Source organism: Megalops cyprinoides, chromosome 12, assembly GCF_013368585.1.
Source record: "Megalops cyprinoides isolate fMegCyp1 chromosome 12, fMegCyp1.pri, whole genome shotgun sequence".
Classification (NCBI taxonomy): Eukaryota; Metazoa; Chordata; class Actinopteri; order Elopiformes; family Megalopidae; genus Megalops; species Megalops cyprinoides.
Window position 1 is genome coordinate 8872609 of NC_050594.1, and position 22419 is coordinate 8895027.

Consider the following 22419-nt stretch of genomic DNA (forward strand, 5'->3'; position numbering starts at 1 on the left):
TTGTATCATTACATACAGCATCAAATGAGTATCAGTGGTGGCCATGCAAAGCCAGTTTCTCTCATCCTTATTTGGAAATTCTTTACTGATCGGATTGTTGCAGTCATATGTATTAATATATTCAGTATGGATTGCATACATTTTTCCTGCCTCACACTGTAAGGGAATTATGCTGGGAATACCCTGTGTCAGTGTGACAGCTCTTCTATGGGGTGTCCACATTTTGCCAGTACCTTTTGTCACCTCACTAAGTGGTCGTTCATGGATCTAGTAGAAAAAACAAAACTTTAAGCCACAACTTAAGTTGAAGGGGAACAATATAAGAATGAATTCCACAGACACATAGGGTAATACGGGGAAGTTGAATACATGACCTGAAATGGTGAAATGCAAGGGAGTTCACTTATGGTACGTTGATGCGTTTTGAAGGCTAGCCTTTGGAAAAGACAAAAAGGAAATAGGGCAGTTGTGTTTGAGGCTATTTGAGATCACTGGGGTCTGGAGAAGCAGGGGCGCGTGCACACACACACGTATATATATATATATATATATATATATATATATATCAAAGGAAACATAAGTATAGTTAGTTATAGTAATTATAACATAAATTATAATTTACGTTTCTTGATTAAAACCCAAAAATCCCCGAAACACCAAAAAAGACACTAGCAAATAGTTCTGTAAACCGACTTTGTTTCAATTAGCACTACACTGAAATGCTTTGCATTGCCTGAGACAATGCGTCAGAAATATTCTGAGGTTTTTTGCTGATATCAAAATTCCTCGCGATTAAAAGGAAGTGACATCAGTATGAGGCAAACGCACCAAAATACCTCCAGAGGCAATTGATCTGGGAGATTATGCACCCCTCGATCGTTTCTGGTTTGCGGAAAAAGTTCCGGTTTTTATTGATGTTTTTGGCGACTTGAGGAGTTCCGTTACGGCTACGGTGGGTAACATCGCTACGATTTTTCAATGCGACATGCAGAGATTATTATATGATTTTTACTATGGTGAATCTGGTGCTTACCTCGCTCCAACTCCCAGGGGATGCAGTTTAGTACAGAGCTAACACTGCAACTACTTACACAGATAGGTAAACTTAGCTGGCTGGCTAACAAGTAAAAATACAGGTGCATTTTAAAACATTCATATGTGTGGGAGGATCTGTCCACGTAAATGTAATTACATCAACAACAATGTAATGCCATCTTTTTAATTAAGATAGCAAGGTTGTTTAGCTTTATAGCTTGCTATCGATTCCAGCACTGCAGTGCAGGCAGAAGCGACAGAGCCGCTTGCTAGCTGGCCACCTGGCTACATCAGTAATTGTAGCTATTCATCGTTATGAGGTAGCTTGTTGGGGTAAGTTGAAACAACACGCCACATTATTAACATAACAAACCAGTACCCTGTTTGTAGATGTCTTTTAAGTTCAGCTTGTTTGATTGCCTGATCGACAGACTTCCTAGCTTCAGAGATCCTAGCTTGCTAAGCTACCTTAGCTGGTCGCTATGTCTGTAACATTTTGGCTGCTGTTTTCAAGAACTCTAATTATGTACTAACGGACGTTTGTTTCACTTCGTATGAAGGTCATGGCTGTTCCAAAAAAATTGCACAAACGTAAAACGCGCAGCAGCAAATGTCAGCTTGGTACCGCTGGTGTTTCCTCTGGCGTCTACTCCGTTAGCCCGCTATGAGAAACGCTATTGAAATTTGATAGTATGTTGCTAGCTACACTTTGTTATTGTGTCAACCCTTTCCCGTATCAATGTGCCAGCTAATAGTGTCATTGCTGATTTTGTTTCTTCAAACAGAATCAGCAATGCAGTGTATTAGGACACGATTGGAGACGTTGAAGCGGAGGCTGAAGTTGGACCTCTTCAGAGAGCTGGGTCGCCAGTATCCAGTTTTCTGTTTTCTTTTACTGTTTTTGCTTTTTTCAACGGTTCTCCTAAATAGGTACACTTTGCATTTCTGTATCATTCGAAAGGTTGCTTTATCGATCTGTAGCCATCGTACAGATTGCAAACATTTGGACACACACAGTGTAGCTCATCCAGAAAACAGTTGTTAGGACCAAAGGTGATCTATGAGCCACCCTCCTCTTCAGCACCCAGTTTGACTATAAGGCCCACTATGAAGATACTTTTTCAATCTACTGCTTGAAAGTTGAGACTGTGTCAGATTCGTGGACACAATAAAAGAGCTTTGCATGAAAAAGCTCTACTGTCAGATTTTTTTTTTTTTTTGCCAGTTGTGGAACTACCAGATTAAATATTAAATCACGATATTAAACTGGAAATTTTCACTCAAGTGATTTTTTAAGCAATACACCTCACTGTTTCATGTTTCTCACAGGATTAATCAGAATTAATCACGGAGGTGGCTGCAGTAGCTATTAAAGTCCTGCATATGACTTGTTCACAGGCTACAGCTGGTGAATCATCGCACAGTGCCTGAAACATGCACCTCACATATTTATATTCCCATTGTTGTAATGATTTAGGTATTTGGTCAGTTGCTACAGTTAACAGTTGTCCTTTCTCAGATATCTTCACATTCTGATGGTGTTCTGGTCCTTCCTGGCTGGTGTTGTTACTTTCTACTGCTCTCTCGGGCCAGAGTCCCTGCTGCCGAACTTCCTTTTCACAATAAAGCCGAAGCCCAAGGTAAAACCAGAGTGTCACTCCAAGGAAACCAAAGCATAATAGAGTGATCATCGGAGTGGTTTGACTTTTTCTGTTATGGCTCATTTACCAATAAGGTCAATGAATGAAGGACTGCTGCAGTAACACGGTCTTGCCACTAGATGGTACACAAATGGTAAAGCACCAGGAGAGTAACAGCAGCTGTTGAATAGACAGGGCCAAATGCACCAACCTACACAGGGGTATAAACCTCAGGATTAGATCAGGACTGTACCAATAAACTCTAATTTGTATGAAATGAAGCAGGGCAGTTGTACCAATTTCACCTGGACTGGCAGTTCCAGTAGAGGTAAATGATGAAGTGATCTTAAACTGAGTTGATCCTCTTGCTTAATCTCTTTGTTCCAGCAGCAGGAGCAGCAGGAATTATTCCCCTTGGGACACAGCTGTGCGGTCTGTGGGAAGATCAAGTGCAAACGCCACAGGTAGGACTGTGTCCTGAGTAAACCACATATTGATAACATCTACAGTACCAGTCAAAAAATGTGGACACACCAGATTAACATAATGGGAAATGTGCAGTCAAAGACATTTTGATCTACTTATGCTTAAATGCTTGAAATAAATTTGTTGCTGAGACAAATATAAATTGTGAAGTTGGTGCCTTGCTTATAACACTTTTTTGGTCACAGCATGATTCCATTTGTGTTATTGCATAGTTTTGATGTCTTTACTATTATATCAAAATGTGGAAAATAGTAAAAACAAAAAAAGTGTGTCCAAACGTTTGACTGGTGCTGTAGATATAAGCTAAAATGTTTCCATTATATACAGAACTCACTGCAGGTTACTGCTAATGTCCTGTTGACAGGGCCTCAGTCAGTGATCACCCTTTTTGAATCAATATTGTCCTGTATAGATTATCTGGCAAAAAAAAAGAGGCAGACTATGACATCATTGAAACTTCATGCATGAAGAAAAAGAAGGACAGCAGATGCCGGACATGCCTGTATTGCCCAGTGAATGGTGGTCATATTACCAGCAATTGAAGCAAACAGTTCATCATCAAGGGATATGCTGGAGAGGGTCTCTTGGTGGCTGGAGATGACCTGGCTAGGTTTGTGCTGTATCACATTACACAGTGTTGGCAGTGTGGTCTGTAGGGTTGCATACTCGGGCAGATGGCAAACATGGCTTGTATAGATTGTGTGAAAGGCCTGCTGCTTAGGCTTAGAGGTGCTTAAGATGACGATGCTCAAATTTCCCAGGGGAAGGGGGGAAGCAGTGTTCCCCCTAGTTGGGGGGGGGGGATTTCCCAGGTGGGGCACTGCTGCCATACCCTTGAGCAAGGTACTTAACCCCAGTTGCTTCCAGTAAATACACAGCTTTATAAATATAATATGGGTGACAGTTAAGCTGAGCAGGTTGCAGCACATGGTAAGCAGCTAAATAGTTGTGGTTTGGCATGAATGGGAGTCCGTCATGATTGTAAAGTATCTGAAAAGATCCTCAACTAAAGTGGTCATCCCTCAGTCTGCAATCCCTCAGGGTGGTGCTGCCTGTTAACCTCTTGCCGGTTCACTGCTTCACCGGATATTGATTACCGCAGAGCACTTCTCACACAGCAGACAGAACCATGCTGCCAGCTGCTCACCCAGGCATCGTAATCTCCTTCCCTGAAGTGTGCTGGCGTACATGTAAAGGAAGTCATCAGTTTAGCCTAGGGGATACCTTCCTGGAGAACATCACATATAATTTAGCTGTTAATTATATGTGTTCTTTTCAGACTTGGTGTTGTAAGTGGGGGAATTCTTAAGCATATATTTGTACCTCTTAACTAATTCTCTTATTAAAGCAACTGACCAACATAAATGAGGTTCATAAAGTGACCTGTATACTGATGCACTCTGTGCTGCTCCACTCCGCCGAGGGGGATCATTAGTGTGGTGAGGGGAGGCAGCTGCACCCCTCAATTTTCCTCTCCAATGCTGACACAACCTACATCCTACATGATTCATACATTTTTTAATGGTAATTACAGTGTGCACATATAAATATGACCAAAGATGGTACTTTGACAAAAAGAAACACAGTGAAAGTGTTTGGTGGGACATGCCATGTATTTATATATCAGCTTACTAAGGTTCATGAATTTTGTGAATTCTTGAAATAAGTCTCTCCCAGTAGAACATGTAGAATGACTGCTTTTTCCAGAGAAGATATTTAAAGTCGGATTAAAGATAATTAAAGTCTAATTAGATATTTGTGTGAAGTGTTACTAATCTAACATACTGATATTTTGAGTCCAGCTATTGGTAAAAATAGTAAGTTAATTTTCAGGGAATAAATATTGTTGCATAGTATTAAGATACTGTAATTTAGCTTTTCTGAGAGGGCAGCTGAAGTCTGAATATAGTTTGCATTTGACCGCATTGAAATTTTAGTCTTAAGACTGTGACTTGGATTGATTTTATCTGATTATGAAGTAAGATCATTTTGATGCAGGACAATTCTGACTTTTTAGCTCCTTCATAAGTGTTATGCTCTACTGCCATCAAGTGGCCAAACTTCTGTGCTGTTGTGGTGTCAGCAATTTGCCATCCCCCATTGGTCCCCACGACAGTGATAAGCAAAACTGAGTGCCCTTGTGGATACAGTGAATTATCCATGCTCTTATATCAATTGCTTTAGAAAATTAACTACAAGACAGCAAAAGGCCCCTCTCTATTAAATACTCTCAAATTGCTTTTTAATGTCTTCATAACAGACCAACGCTGCTGTTGGAGAACTATCAGCCATGGCTCGACCTCAAAGTCTACTCTAAAGTGGATGCTTCTCTCGCAGAGGTATGAAGCATATTTATCATGACTTGTTTTGCTTCTTCATGCATTCAAGAAAATATTCACATTGCAGTGTATTTGCAATTGGTTCCTAGATTCTGGAGCTGGTTCTGGAGAATTTTGTCTACCCCTGGTACAGGTATGTTGTTGCATTACGGAGAGAACCGTCACCAAATGCTGCATGTTACCTTCCGTGACTTTAGCCATGCTTATCGTTGTCGATGGCTCCTCCTTTGCAGGGACATCACAGATGATGAGGCATTTGTTGACGAGCTGAGAGTGACCTTGCGCTTCTTTGCGGCGGTGTTGGTCCGCCGGGCCCAGAAGGTAAACCAGAACAGGCCCAGGAACAATGGGGTCAGATTTTCCGCAGCAGCAGGTCTGTGATTTCCTGCTGACTGAGCGCGCATTAAGGGCTTTGTTCGTGGAGATTTATGATTTCACATACAGATGTAAACCAGAGTCAGAGGAGTTTATGACATTATACTCTGATGAAGGTTGAGGATTGTTTGGGCACTATAGTGGACAGAGATGTTGTCTCCGTGGGAGAAAAGCGCTATAGATTATCATCTACTGTTTCAGCCAAATGGTCCATCTGGCCAAGTGCACATATGCAAAGATATAGCTCCTTTATGGGGAACTCATTTATGTGGAGTCATTATGTATATGCCATGATCTGATATGCTGTACATGTCTAAAAGCGTAGGTGTAGGCCAGAGGAATCTTTTTTCCTTTTATTCTTTTTATTTTGTAGGTTGATGTTCCATCTCTTATAACGATGAAACTTCTAAAAGTTGCCATGAAACACATTGAGATAATTACTAAGGCTCGTCAGAAAGGTATGCCGGAATTTTTTTTGTTTTGTTTTTGTGATGGTGATTTTTTTTCTTCAGTGGCATTCATTTTGCTTACACATGTGAGATAAAATGGAAACTTTACAGAAATAACTAACATTACAGCGAAGTGCTAAATCCCGAAAGGTACATGTAAGCACCTGTCTGTTGCCCCTGCAGTGAAGAACTCGGAGTTCCTGCAGCAGGCTGCGCTGGAGGAGTATGGACCCGATCTCCACATGGCCCTGAGGAGCCGACGAGACGAGCTTCTCTACCTCAGGAAGCTGACCGAAATGCTCTTCCCTTACATCCTGCCCCCCAAAGCCAGCGACTGCAGGTGAGTAAACTCTTACACCTAACCCCCCATAGCCACTGCCTGCACACAAGTGGGGCGGCAGTGTAGCAAGGTGGTAAGGTGCAGGACTTGTACCTGAAAGGTTGCCGGTTCGATTCCCTACTGGGGCCCTGCTGCTGTACCCTTGGGCAAGGCACTTAACCCAGAATTGCCTCTGTAAATATCCAGCTGTATAAATAGGTTACAATTTTTTACATGTTACCCATGTAAGTCGCTCTGGATAAGAGCGTCTGTTAAAATTTCAGTAATGTAATGTAATGAGTAAGCTCTTACATCTGACCGTGCATAGCCACTGACTGCAGGTGAAAATTTGGCCCACAGCACCTCTGGTTTTGTTTGGCCTTTTAGAGAGTATATGCACTCTAGGATTATGTTGTGTGGACATGTTGGCAGCCTTGGCTGTTAGGTGTTTTAAAGCGTGTGCCTGTTTCCTGACTCTGCTCAGATCCCTGACACTCCTGATTCGAGAGGTGCTGGCAGGATCTGTGTTCCTCCCATCCATGGACTTCTTGGCTGACCCTGTGAGTAGCACTGAGACTCACACTACTGCTGCAGTATGTGGTGTGAACAATGATCTTGGCAGGTGCCCTGCTGGACCCTCTAGTGGTGAAATATAGTTACTGCAGTTATCCCTAGCTCGCTCTCTGTTAGTGAGTGAGGGAGTGAGTTAGTGAGGGAGAGAGGGAGGTACAGTACTGTTGCTATGGCTGTTTCCTCCAGTCTCAGCCAAACCATGTCGCTAAGTGGACTGAATACACTGGCTCTGTGGAGCCTAGCCCAGGCCTAACCTGGGACAAAATGGCATACGTTGTGTTATGCATGTGCATGTGTTGAGGCATTATACCTTCCTGAAACCTGCAAATGTGATCGGTTCTTTTATACCGTGACACGCGTCTTGTAATTGATGGATATATGTATTTACGTGTGTGTGTGCGCTTATGTGTAATGTTTTTTATTGTTGTTCTGGCAGGACACTGTGAACCATTTGCTGCTTATTTTTATTGACAGCACCCCGGTAAGTACACGGGATGTCGGCTTTTATGGTGTCTTGAGTAGAGGAATGAAATAGCAGGCTCTCTCCTGTCTGTTCCTGATGAAGATTGATTTGTAGAGAAGAGTGATCGTCTCAAGTGACACGTCTTAGCAGTAGCAGCCAAAAGCAGCAATTAAAAGAGAGTTATTGATTGCTTGTGATTGGTTATTGATTGCTTTTGTGTGTGCATGTGTTTGTTTGTGTGTGTGTATGTGCGTGTGCGCGTGTGTGTGTGTGTGTGTGTGTGTGTGTGTGTGTGTGTGCACGCGCTTTCATGTCTCTTCAGCCTGAGCCTGCCACAGAGCCTCCCTCCGCCCTAGTGCCATTTCTGCAGAAGTACTCCGACCTTCGCAACAAGAAGGCTTCGGTGAGATCCCTGTGCATTTATTGCTGCTGCTGCCCTTGTAACCCTGCCACCAACACCTGACACGCCTCTGATTCCTCCTTTTACCCCTCCCTCCTGACACCTGACCCCTGACCCCCTGGCCCCTCCCCCCTGACACCTGACCTGCCCCTGACTCCTCCCCCTTGTTCCTCCCCCGATACCTGACCCACCACTGACCCCTCCCCTTGTCCCTCCCCCTTTCCCAGGTGCTGAAGCTGGAGCTGAAGGAGATCCGCGAGCAGCAGGACCTCCTCTTCCGCTTCATGAACTTCCTGAAGCAGGAGGGCGCGGTGCACGTGCTGCAGTTCTGCCTCACTGTGGGTAAGGAGCTCTCTCCAGGACTGTGGTCACGTTGGGGAGGAGACACACAGCAGTGGGATCATGTGAGGGGGCGTGTCACACAAGGGGCAGAGGCTCTGAACGAAGAATTTCTCAGGGCAGTGGTTTAAAACCCTGAACCATTTTGTATCATGACTTATTAATTAGTAATTTTTGGATGAAAAGTGTATTCAAGGGTTTTATTGATCATGATGATTGCATGTTTTTTTTTTTTTGGCCATTGTGGGGTCCGAAAGTGGGTTGCGTGGAAGGGAAAGGTTGGGGTAGAAGGGACAGAATGTTCGCCCCACCCCAGTATGCTCAGGGAACATTGTGGTGCATTTTTGTAATGGAAATTAGTCGTGGATATCAAGTCTCTCTGCTGGTTTGCTGTGTTTAAAGCTTAGTCATGGATGTGAAGTCTCTGCTGATTCCCAGTGTCCAGAGCGAGAGGAGTATGTGGTAGTGTAGAGCAGTGGTGAGGATTTGTTACCAGAAGGATGCAGGTTTGAATCATGGCTCGGATACTGCTGAATTCCTTCAGTCCAGCAGATAAAGTAACATGTCAATGAGAAGCTACGTTAACTTGCTCTGGATAGTGGTGTCAGTTAATCTCAAATATATACTTTAACTGCTAGTAAATGTGTGGTTGAAAACTTGCGCAGTATTGGGGAATGAAAGTTCCAGGAGAAGTAATGGAAACAACAGTTACTGCCTCTAAGGAATTGTGGGTAATCTGTGTTTGTCCTTTTCCCTCCCCCCTCAGAGGAGTTCAACGACAAGATTCTGTGTCCGGAACTCAGCGACTCAGAGATGCTGATGCTCCACGAGGAGGTGAACAAGATTTACGAGACCTACTGCCTGGAAGAGAGCGTGGACAAGATCCGCTTTGACCCTTTCATTGTGGAAGAGATTCGCAACAGTATGTGGGGGGAGGGGGTTATTTTTCAGACACATTGCTTTCTTTTTTTTTTTAGTGGATCTTCTTAGTGGTAATTTTTTTAAAACGGACTGTGTTGGGTATTCATTTTTTTAACAAATAAACACAGTGTTGGTTCGGTTCGGTCTGGGGACTTGGACCAGGTTTTGTGACCTCTCGTCTCCCGCTTCCTTCACGCCAGTTGCTGAGGGACCGTACACAGAGGTGGTCAGGCTCCAGACCATGCGCTGCCTGTTTGAGGCCTATGAGCATGTGCTATCCCTGCTGGAGAACGTCTTCACCCCCATGTTCTGCCACAGTGACGAGGTAAATCCCACCTACCCCCCCCACGGAGACACACCCACTCCCCCTCTCCCCCTCCTCATGTCCTACCCCCTCTCCTCCAGACTCGCACACTGACTCGTCCTGACGCTGTTTGCTCTTACACTTGGGCATTGTAACCTCAGTTGCTCAATATAAATCTGGCCGCGTGCAGTTTGCGGTCAGCCCACAGGAGCTGGGGACAGGCCAGAGTCATGGGCAACACCTGGTGCAGATAGCGTTCTGCGTGAGCACCTGAGACCTTGTGCCATCTCCCCGAGCACCCGGCGGCTTTCTGAATCGCGTGGTTTCAATTCATCTGTAGGTTTGCGGTGGTGTGTGAACGAGCACAGGGCCAGGGCGTGACTCTGCTACAAGCGTGTGGGTTTCTGTTGCCCTTCTCTCTCTGCAGTATTTCAGGCAGCTGCTGAGGGGGGCCGAGTCACCTGCCAGGAACTCCAAACTGAGCAGGTTGGTGTTAGCCATTCACAGCCCTTCCCCATGCACACTGTGCACTGATCTCAGAACTGAGCAGGGTAGTGCTAGCCCTTCACAACGTTTCCCCACAGACACTGCGCACTGATCTCAGAACAGGGTAGGGTGGATTTATTCCTCCACAGTGCTTCCCCACACACACTGTGCACTGATCTAAGAACTGAGCAGGTTGGTGTTAGTCCTCCACAGCGCTTTCCCCTGCATACTGTGCACTGATCTCAGAACAGAGCAGGGTGGTGTTAACCCTCCACAGTGCTTCCCTCCCCCACATACTGTATACTGATCTCAGAAATGAGCACTCCTCATGTATGGGCTGCAGGAGCTATGTGCTCTTTTACCTGCAAGCAGGTCCACTGTATGTTTCTGTACGGTTGAGCTCAGAAAGGACCAATTCCTAGGATGTGCTGATGTGCACGCCTTGGTTTTACAGGTGGCAGTCTGCCCCTGTGAGCTGCTGTATAATGGAACTACCCATGCTGATATTTGGATTGTACTGGTATTTATCTATGCTGTTCTATACCTGTAGTAATTGATTCTCCTGCTACCTCCCATAAAATGTGTAGTTAGCTCATTAAACAGAGACCATTTCTACCCTTTCAATTTGGAGTCACTAACTAATCATATAGGCCAATGGTAAATAAATTCCACAATTTGAGTGTTTTTTTCCATCGTACTGCTTGAAAGAGATTTTGAGGTTTACTCCATTCATGTAAGAATCAGAATATGAGTCTCTAATTGGCTGAAAAATTATAGGGTGTCTCTCATGATAGCCAGTCCTCCGTTTATTGGTAGAAACTGATGCACTGGTACCTTCTGGAATCAGATCCTTTAAGGGGGTGCCATTCACCATCACCGACATGATGAAGTAGGCATTCACTGTTGTGGCCACCCCTCTCTGCAGGGCAGTCAGTTTCACACAAAGCAATGCAGAACTGGGATGCACCCTTTGCACAAAGCCACTGTGGTCTCCCAGCCAATGTCAATCAGCTGAACTGCCGTTAGTGAGAGTACCAGTAAAGAAGCACCGATTGGTCAGCCTAGTTCTTTGCTGTCACTTTGTCACCTGGTCACCTGGTCACCTTGTCACCTGGTTCCCCATGGCCACGTGTTCTGGCAGCTGTTGAATACCCACAATGGGTGTGGAGTGTCACGCCTGGTATTTGGGGGGGTGCATTTGTCTCTGCCGGTCGTTGTAATGCCTTGTGCCTGTTATTGCAGAAATAGCCTGAGTTTGGATGATATCCGGTAAGTAGAGACGCTCCCACACTGCACCCCTCTTTCCCCCTCCCCCGTTTTGGCCTGCCCCCCCCCCCCCCCCCCCCCCCCCGCATGATGCGAGCCGATGTCACTGGACCACCTACTAACCACTGCACGAAGGATGTGCATCTAAACCTGCCACAAACTGAAGCTGCCTTTCTAACAAATATATAAAAAATATAAAACATTTCAAATATATATATGTTACTATGCAAAATATTATATATATATAATGTATATCTTGTTGTTTATAAAGTCACAGTCGTGATCTTTCTTTTCAAATGAGGGGAGGTCATGACTGTAGCACATGAACTTGTAACCGATGACATTGTGAATCCGTTTTTGTAACATTTTCGGGACGTTTCTGTAACAGCCTCGTTTCACATTGTGTTCAGAGTATTTGACACTGGGTTGCTAGCGCAGGGTTTTACTGTTTAATATGGAAAAAGATGGAGAAACGGATGGAGAGAATTGGAGCAGGAGCAGGGGGCAGGTCCTGTGGTTTTAGGAAAGTTGATTTTGTTATAAAGGCAGAACCGATACAGCGTGGACAGAGCTGCCAGAGTCAAGGAAGAGGAGGAGGATGAGGAGGAAGAGAATGGCTCTGTGACGCACGGCGTGCGTGAACATGAACGCTAATTGCCCCCACCCATCCCATCGCTAACCCCCATGTCTGTCTCTCTCTCATCACCACCACCCCCCCCCCCCCCCCACTCCCACCCCTCTACCCCATCTGTCCGTCCGTCCCGTCTTTCGTCTCGCGGTTATCGGGCGCTAAGCTCCTCAGAGGAGGAGCGGGACCGCGCCCGTCACCCTGGGGCCCCGCCCATGTCTCCGGGAACCCCGCCCGTGTCCTTTTTCCCCCATGTCCATTCTATTCTAACCACCTTCCCATGCGGCATCCGCACCTCTCTCCCCACTGCGCTCAAGTAAGTCTGCGTCCATTTCAAACCATGCGCACCTCACACGCCCCCCGCACGGACCCCCACAATCCCTCACCACACTGTGTTCTGTATGTGTGTGTGTGTGTGTGTGTGTGTCTTTGCCAGCCCATGATTAAGACATGGGGGTGGAGATGTACCTTCTGTTAGTTTCATAATGGTCCTTCTTCTGTTTCTGATTATTTTGTATTTTCTGTAATTTAACAAGCCTGTCAGTTTCAATATGGTATCACCCATCAGTAGCCGATTCATTTTTACTTAATTGCGTCTATCAGGGTAGCATTACTGTGCCTTTGTGCACTTGAAATTAAGTCATTTTATCTATTGCCAGGATCTTGTTACATTTAATCATCTTGATTAGAACGTAGAGATTGGAGGTGGGAGTGTTTCATGTATTTTTTTGCTTGCCTAATATTACTGAGCATTAAATTCTCACAATTCACGTTACCACATTAAATGGAATCGAGCAACAAGCAATCGGTTTCTGTTAGGCGAGCCTTATTTAAATTGCCATGGTGTAAATCAAAATGATCAAATGCAGGAAAGGTAAAGGTTCTCTGCCGCCCCCTTCCTTTGTAGTGACAGGAGAGCAAGGCTTCATGAACCGCATTTTGGGTGGAGCCACAGTGTTGTCAATCAGTCAATCCTACAAACCAATCAAAAGACGTCCCCCCCCCCCAATGACAACAAGGCCATATTGGTTGAGATTGAGGATCTGATAACACATCACAGTGCCGTGATTGGGGGGTTAATGAAGCCTCCCTCTCCCATCACTGCTAATCTGCGGCACACCCGCATGTGTTCCCACGTGTCCTACACCCAGTGAAGGAGACGTCATGGCCGGTGTTTTGGCAGGTGGCCTCTGGCCGTTCATTCTGTTTTTTTGTGCATTTGTGCTTTCACGAGTTTTGAATGACACACAGGCAGTCCCAGCTTTATGACAGTCCTGTTTGTGGGGATCCACCTTCACAACATTTACAAAAGTGTTGGTGCTTATTTTCAGTTTTACACCAAAAAAGGGTGAGGATGAGAAACCTGAGTGTAAGAACAAGACTGAGGAAAAAGGCCAAGCAAAAGCAGCAAGTAAAAAAAAAATTATAGTTGAGGTTCTATTCTTTAACTGAATATGTTGATTTTGTTATTTATTATTATGCTTGGCTGTGTGTATGTAGTGATGCTCACCCACACACAAGGATAAAATATATAAATCTCCTGTAAATAAATTCCAGCCCAAAGACCATAATTCACATCTTGCTGCATTCCACATCATACCATTCCCAAACTGTGATAAAGTGTGTCATGATACCAAGTATTTATATTGTACTTTATAGTATATATCCTATATAATGATGTATTCAATATGAAAAACTGAAAAATTCTACTTCTGCCCCACATTCAGGTATGTAGCCCCCTTTCATAACCTAGTGTCCGTGGATGAGGAATATTCACTAATGACGATCCAGGAACACATTTTAGCATAAAAGCAGGGACCGCCTGTGCTTTATCCCGCATGCCATTGTGCTGCCAAGCCTCTTACAGAATGGATTTATCAGCAGCTTGTTGCATGTGGTTGACTCGATGTGCGGCCTGTCTGTTTATTGTGTTGTTATGTATAATCTGTCGTTGTGTTCATCTGTCGTGGGCATGTGTCAATCGATTCAAGTATCTGTGAATCAGTCACACTTTTTTGTGTGTTGTCAGCCACGAAAAGCAACAATGCCATTGTTAGATTGTCTGGATTTCACTTGCTATGAGAACATCTTTATTGTTAAAGAGGTTGTGTGTTTTTAAACAGTTTTTCTGTAAGGCACTGTTCAGCAGAGCTGCTTTAGGGATGGTGTTGTGACTGCAGCTGGAGTTCCTCTCATTTCTTTTGTCCACTAAGCTTGTGCCGTGTTCTCAACGGTCCCTTTGTGAGGTTTACAAGGAGAGCTGCGGTTGAAATGTGTGGTCATGCACACCTTTCGACTGAGATGGGTGGAGGGGACGCTCTTTGAGTGTTTGGGATACACAACTTTGGCCTTGGCCCCCAAACCCCACCCCCCAGCCCCCAGCCCCTGATTAAAGCACGCATGGTGCATCCCCCCCGGGGGCCGGTTCTATGGGGGTGCATAGGGGACCTCAGTGCCCCCCCCAGTTGTCTCCTTATATCCGGATGTCTACATAGTATTTTTTTAAGATATGATGTTTTGTGCCTCTCTGTGGATCGCAAACGCACCCCTCAGTATTTTCTCCAGGCGCCGAGCCTGGCCCATGCTCCCCACCAGACCATGGGCTTCATGCCGATGACAGATGGACAGGTTTTCCGCATCATGTGCTGATGGTGTGTGTGACACGCAGGAGCACATCCAAGCGTGGGGAGTCCTTCGGCATCAGCCGCATCGGCAGCAAGATCAAGGGCGTCTTCAAGAGCACCACCATGGAGGGCGCCATGCTGCCGTCGCACGCCATGGCTGAGGGTGAAGACGACATGGTAAGAGGGTGAATGAGTGAAGGACTGAATTCTTAATGCACGTGTCCTGTGTCGATGATGCACATTGAATATGGGTTTACGTTGCGAGTTAGTGAATGAATGAACGCTTTATTTACGTGATTGAGTGAATGGATGAATGAGTGCATGCTTTAGTTAACTTGTGTAGGTGAATGGATGAATTGATTGAATGCTATATTTCTGTGTCCTGTGTCATTGGGCTTACAAGACACCTTTACACTTGCACAACCCAGAACTAAATATTGAGGTAGAGCGAAGGATTTCAACTACCTAACCTAAAGGAAAGCTGTATGTATCTCTACATAAACATCTTACATCTTATACACTCTGTATGTATCCTTACATACACATCCTGTGCTAGTTTAGCACAGTTTGGGTAGAATTATGCTGTAAATGACTGTTCAGTAAAAGCCATATTGTGTTGAATCTGGTGCTAAAGAGATGAAAAGTCCTTTAGCCCTTCATGACCCTAATCAACACTGGTTTCACCCCCCCCCCACACCACTGTGGGCTTTCAGGTGGAGGAGGCCATCATGGTGCTGGAGGATGACTCTCCCATGGAGGCAATAAGCACCCCCAGCACCCCCCGAAACCTGGCGGCCTGGAGCATCGTCATCCCCTACGTTGATTTCTATGATGACGAGGCCAAGAGGGAGAGAATCCCCGTGTTCTGCATCGATGTGGAACGCAATGACAGGAGGGCAGGTGAGAGATGGGGCTCTGGGTGCCAGATTGGGCCACGTGAGTCTATGACCTACCAGTCTGGACCATTGGATGCGTTGTACCAGCATGGGGTTCAAAACAATGGTGAGGGTAGGCTGCCATATTTTTTTCCCTTTTTTTTCAGTTGGTCATGAGACAGAGCATTGGTCAGTTTATAGAAGGTACCTAGAATTCTACGTCCTGGAGTCCAAGCTCACAGAATTTCACGGTGAGCGCATTCAGTTTTCTATCTCACATTGTTCATTCCTTAACTCCCTCTCATGTACACGAACACACATATACACACACACACCCACTCAGACACACACACACACAGTCACCGATTAAGACTGTAGATTTAGGAGTGCAGCTACGACAAATTTAAGCCCATGGACAAATACTTGAGTGATCTAGGAGGTGCTGTTTTCCTGACACAGAAATTTCAAAAATATTTCCATGTGCTTTAGGGTGTGAATACATTCCTTGGTCACATACTAATATGTTTTAGCGATTTGGCCCTATTTGAAGTTTAAGCCAAAGCTATAGGATATTACATAGACCAATTTGGCATTGAATTAGCACAATCAATTTCTAAGTACTGTGTAGGTGGTAACAGGGAACCAAGAGAAAGTTGGTTGCAAGTACAAAATATTTGTACAGTTAGTCTCGTAAACACCATTTGCTTGTTATGTTCAACTGAATACTTGCACTAATTCCGGGCTCCAATTAGACACACATGTTGATCATGCATTAAGAGGTATACTACTGAGAACTTTTCAGAACATTGCTTTAATGTAGCATCATTTGCTTACTGTGTGATTCTGATTTTAAAGGCTCCTTCCCAGACGCCCAGCTTCCTTCCAAAAGAATAATAGGACCAAAAAATTACGAGTTTCTCATGTCCAAGCGTGAGGAATTTCAGGAGTATCTGCAGGTAATTAATGAAGTGGTCTTACACCTTGGTTTTGGCTGTGTGGGTCATTTCAGAAGCTTGTTGTTTACATTTCAGATTATATTCCTTCAGTGGAAACTGTGTGGCCTGTAGTTCTAGTTATTACCTTAATCCAGTGGCATTAAGATGATTAAAAGGCACAAAATATGACCCAATGAAACCATGAAAAGAAAGGAAATGGACTGAAAGTGAAATAAAAACCAATTTACACTTGGACATACCAAATAAAATGATTGACTGATTACATGACTGATTCCCACATGAATTAAATGATTGGACATCACAAACCTTTTATTAACCAATCTGAAATACTTGCCCTTGGTGCCATTTTCTCATAGTAACAAGGTGCCTGAATGATCACTTGAAACAGTTCAATTGGAATTGGAAAAATAACACAGTCCATTCCTTGGCTATACCACTGTTGACATTCCACTGTTATCCATCTGCTATCAGAGTCTGAATAATATTTCTTTGCCCCGTTGATCCTTGGTTTTCTGTTTTTTTTTTAGTTGCCTTTGGAAAACAGAGTATTTTCAGTGCTTTGTGAGAATGTCCATAGTAAAAACATGCTATGTCAAATGACTGATGTAACTGATATTATCACAAGAATATAAGAAGTGATAATGTTGTTGTGCCCCCCCACCCCCCACACCCATGCAGAAACTGCTACAGCATCCTGAACTAAGCAACAGCCAGCTGCTGGCTGACTTCCTGTCCCCACACAGCATGGAGTCCCAGTTCCTGGACAAGATGTTGCCTGATGTCAATCTAGGTCAGGAGCAACTTCCCCACCACTTCCATATCAAAGACACACGTGCTTACAAACTCTCTGCCAAACTTGTATTTATGAGATTTCACATGCACGTATGTTTATTGTTGTTTCATTTTTCACTAGGGAAGATCATCAAGTCAGTCCCAGGGAAGCTGATCAAGGAGGTAAGGGACACAGTTTCCCTCCGTTTCACATGCAAGAGACATGTCATTGGTGGATTAGCCATAGTAATCTTTTATAACTTGCTTAGCCTTTTTACAGTAAGTTACTCTGTGTTCTTTGTAACACTGACAACAGTCTGCCTTTCAGATCTAATTTAACATGTATATCTGATAAGACCTTGGTCTTGGTTTAACGGTTCATGGATAAAGTCAGTGAGTATTTGGAAATGAATGTAGGGAAAGTGTGTAGTTGGATATTGCTATGTGCTTTGGAATGTCCAACCAAAAACTTTCTCATAGAAAAAAATCACTCTTGGGGTCTTTTCAGATGCCTTAATTTGTGCATACAGTATAATTTGCATATGGTTGTTAGCACATTCATGACCTGTGTACCTGGACTGTCTCTCGCCCTTCCAGAAAGGCCAGCACCTGGAGCCATTCATCCAGTCCTTTTTCAACTCATGCGAGTCGCCCAAGCCTAAACCCAGCCGCCCAGAACTCACCATTCTCAGCCCCACCTCCGAGAACAACAAGAAAGTAGGCATGCTCACATCCCGCAACCTCATGCTTCATACGGTGCGGTACCATACTGTAGCACAGTAGCTTCACTGCCAAGCAGTAGTTATGGGGCACTGGGACAAGCGGGTGGAGCTGGAACGTTCTCATTCATACAAAGCTTCTATACAGTTTTTATATTTGTGCAAAGATTTTTGATGGGTTTTTAAGAGTCAGTGATTGACAGCACATGGTAGCTCCACCCATTATGAGATTCATGAAAACACAGTCTCCAAGCGGTATGAAGAGGTGGATGCAATTTAATCAACTGAATGTCTCCATGGCAGCAGCACTGTGGGCTAAATTTATTAAGCAAAAGGTGGCAGATCCCCTAATGGAGCACTTCTGTGCTCTTGAGCTTGTATTACTAATATTACTAATCAATTAAATAATTAATAACAATTGCTTTAATGATATATTGAACTATAAAATAAAGGCTCATGTATAAACTGTATGTCCCCTTGCTTAATGCCATTGGCTAAGAAAATGCAATGCCTTTGTTGTTAGAGGTATTTGAGGGTGTTAAATACACTCAGATCTAATTATGTTCCAACTCAGTCTGACTGATATTGAAATCTGTCTCACTCTGACCAGCTTTACAATGAGCTGTTCAAAAACAATGCCAACCGCTCCGAAACCACAGAGAAGAAGCACAACCAAAACTACTTTATGGAGATGATCACAGTCGAGGGAGTCTACGACTATTTAATGTATGTGGGTAAGTGCCTTGGTGTACAGGACAGCATTATGGTTGGGACACTGGGTTGGTTACCAGAGGGTTGCTAGTTTGAAACCTGAATGTGGAATTACCATTGTAACATTGAGCAAAGTAACCTTCATCACTTAATTAAATACCCAGCTGCATAATATATACAAAAGTGAACAAGATGGTGAGCTCACACATACATTACACATGTTTGAGTTCACAGTCTTATATGACTTCACCCTTTACTGCACTACAAAATGAAAGAAGTCAGTAAAACCATGAAGGATGGTTTCCTTACCCCAAATTACAGGGCTGGGTTGGAAAGTGGAGTCTAGAGTTTTGCCCACAGCTTCTATGAGGAACCGTGCTGACTGCTGCGATGTCATTGGCAGGACGAGTGGTGTTCCACATCCCTGATTGGCTGCACCACCTCCTGATGGGTGGGCGGATACTGTTGAAGAACACCCTGGAGGCGTACACAGACCACTACCTACAGTACAAGCTGGACCAGCTGCTCCAGGAGCACCGCGTGGTCTCTCTCATTACTCTGCTTAGAGGTACGGGATCATGTACTGTAGCATTGTGTGGTCTTTCACTGCTCTGTAAGGAGATACCAGACCATGTAGCACCATGTGGTCTCTGTCATTAATCTGCTCAAAGGTACCAGACCATGTAGCAGTGTGGTTGCTCTTCTCACCCTGCTTAGAGATACTGGACCAAGTAGTATTACATGGCACTGAAGTCCTTGTTACTAAATGAAGTGGCTGCCACAAGATATGGTATTTTACAACCTTGAAACACTGAATTTCAAGTACTGAATTTCAAAACCAAATCTGAATCCATATGAGAAGTCAAATGTATAACTAAACTTTTACCTCTAGCATTGAAAGTTTGTTAATCTGAATCACAGGTTTCGAAATTTGTCTTTAACATTTTGAAACTGACTTTGATCAGTTTCAGATCCAAGCTGATGTATTCAGTAATTCAAGTTGTGAAATTGAAATTCAGTTCTTTTTGGCATTGATATCAATCCAAATTAAAGAAGACTTCTATGGAATATCTTTGTGGGAAAAACATGGATTCACATTTTCTGTCAAATACATTAAACCCAGATCACAGAGTCTTTGAGTCTTTGAGGTCATAGCGCTTACATTTTGTAACTATTTTTCAACAGGATTAATGACAATTTTATAACAAGATTAATGACATTTCCAGTGTCTCATCTCAGTGGCTTATGTTTTTGAAGTTAATACCATTAATCAGTGTGACCCAATCATTAACATGTGACATTAATCTGAGGTGGCTTTTCTGATGATTCATCTTTTTTAAATACTAAGATCCCACAAAAATGACAGCCGATTAATCAAAAAGCAGATTGCTCTTTTGTCTATGAGCATTAGAGAATGGCTTCGGAAGTTTTTGCACTTGCTTTTGTATTTTAAGAGTGTTTTTTTAAAAAAAACATTTTAGATGCTGTTTTCTGTGAGAACAGTGAGCCTCGCTCATTTGAGGACAAGCAGAAAAGAGCCAAGAAAACATTTGAAGAAATGATGAACTACATTCCAGGTTAGTGCTTCAGTTCTCTTTACCAACACATTTTATTCAAATTTCAATAACAGAATTTTCTGTTATTTTAAAATGTGTAAAAGTAAAAATACTTTAATGTTAAAATGATTTACTTTTATACTATTTGTGTAGGTTAACATCTGATTAGACTGTGAAACTGAACTACCTGCTCCTAGGATCACACTGTCAGAAGGATGTTTTAATAAAGTTTATTTAACAAGAAAGATGCAACCGTAGTTCTGATTCATGTAACCCATTATTGAAAATCTGTAGCCTCATTACATGAAAATGTCATATGTAATCTTAATTGCACATGGGGTTTGCCCTGAGCACAAGTGTTTAGGAAGCTGAGCTCATAAACCTGAAGACCGGGTTCAGATCCCATGGTTGAAGGCTCTTCCCATACGCAGAGCGTGGAGATGTAACGATGTTATGAGCAGGTTCTTGGGAGTGCAGTGCTCTCGATTCCCTGCAGGGGCACTGTCCGCTCAGTGTGCTTCACACGTGCTGAGCTGACGTCACTCCCTCCCCTGGCAGATTTCCTGGGAAAGTGCATTGGCGAGGAGGCCAAGTACGAGGGCGTGCGCCTGCTCTTCGACGGGCTGCAGCAGCCGGTCCTCAACAAACAGGTAACTGCCCTTGGCCAGGTGAACCCTTTCCACCAGCATGTGCAGGAGCAGAGCTGGGAGAGCAATGCTATGCACACTACTGCTACCAACCCCTGTCCAGCTTAAGTACCTGAGGTTGCAGGGAGCCACAGGCAAACGCCAACTCAGTAAGGACTGTAGAGATGTACTTCAGAAAGTAGCTATATAATAATGTTTTTTGAATTTATTTTTACTTTTTTAAAAAAATAGAACATGTGTAAGAGCTACCATTGACAAGTTTCTTGACTGTCACAATTGCATTATACTGTGAATAAGAAACTTTAATCAGTCAGTCAGTCAGCCAGCCAGCCAGTCAATAAACAAATCTTTGCTGGGGTGATTAAGTGTGCACCATACAAATCAAACACATATTAAACATTAGCAATGCCAGTTTCTCTGCATGTTGTTGGTGTGAAGTGTACCGCAGTAATCAGTTCTTTTTTGACTTTGCAGTTGACCTATGTCCTGCTGGACATCACTTTACTGGAACTTTTTCCCGAATTAAACAAGGTAACTATGCTTGCCTGACTTAATGCAGTAACTACACATAGCTAAATTAATGTATAAACACTGCATGGCTGAACAAGGATATTGTATATTGGGTGGTCGGTGATATTCTTGCTTTTCTCAGTTAGTACTTAACCCTCAAGATAAGATGGAAGCCGGTTTCAGAAAGGATTTGAAATCATTCAGAGTGTATTAAGCAAACCCCGACTCCTCCTCTCTCAGCAGGTTCAGAAGGACATCCCATTCATGGCTCCATGGATGTAGAATCTATAGTCTTCAGTCTCTCCCTGAACCAAAGCAGTGGTGTCATACTGAATTCCTGGGGATTATGTGTTTGTTTGTTTGTTTGTTTGTTTGTTTGTGTGTGTGTGTGTGTGTGTGTGTGTGTGTGTGTGTGTGTGTGTGTGTGTGTGTGTGTGTGTGTGTGTGTGTGTGTGTGTGTGTGTGTGTGTGTGTGTGTGTATGCGTGTGTGTGTGTGTATGTATGTATGCATGTATATATGTATGTATATGCATGTATGTGTGTGTGCTGGTTTTGTTCCAGCAAATTCCCTAGAATTGGTTCAGTTTGCTTATTATCCATGTACATTTACACCTGTTTCCCAAAATGCTCTGCCGTGCAGTATTTTTTGTTTTAAGGGCTGCAGTATGATCTTAAGCTATTAGGGGGAATTGAAAGAAGCACTAAGCACTGACAGGACCAGTGTAAACATTTATAACAGCCTGCAATTCACAGGGCCCTCCAGGAATTGAGTTTGGCACCCCTAACCAATGGATGTGCAATACACTGTAAATAGCATGAGTACCCTGAACATAGACAACCTCACGCTTTCTCTCATACCTCAACATGCAAGGAACTGTGACTGTCATCGACCTACCCTCCCAGCAAAAGTGCAAGTCTTCAGTTTCAAAATCTGACTGCAGTATAAAATGGACAAGTCCAGAACATCATCTTCTGGGGCATGTTTAATGTCAAGTACCGTATGTATTACCCTAATTAAACATCTGT

At 43.7% G+C, this 22419-nt stretch overlaps 1 protein-coding gene across 1 annotated transcript; it reads left to right on the forward strand.

Annotated features, from left to right (window-relative positions):
• The first annotated feature begins 1021 nt into the window (after positions 1-1021).
• On the forward strand, positions 1022-21726 carry LOC118786752 (sorting nexin-14-like). The gene is made up of 30 exons (XM_036542049.1): positions 1022-1368; positions 1821-1965; positions 2555-2675; positions 3063-3139; positions 5422-5500; positions 5590-5633; positions 5734-5821; positions 6249-6333; positions 6508-6664; positions 7128-7203; positions 7653-7697; positions 8002-8082; positions 8307-8421; positions 9185-9340; positions 9540-9664; positions 10071-10129; positions 11372-11398; positions 14692-14824; positions 15361-15547; positions 15690-15773; positions 16378-16478; positions 17157-17268; positions 17392-17432; positions 17847-17966; positions 18579-18702; positions 19083-19247; positions 20161-20256; positions 20794-20885; positions 21357-21413; positions 21633-21726. The coding sequence occupies exons 2-30, from the start codon at positions 1829-1831 to the stop codon at positions 21672-21674; spliced, it is 2826 nt and encodes a 941-aa protein (XP_036397942.1). The 5' UTR covers positions 1022-1368; positions 1821-1828; the 3' UTR covers positions 21675-21726.
• The last annotated feature ends 693 nt before the right edge of the window (positions 21727-22419 follow it).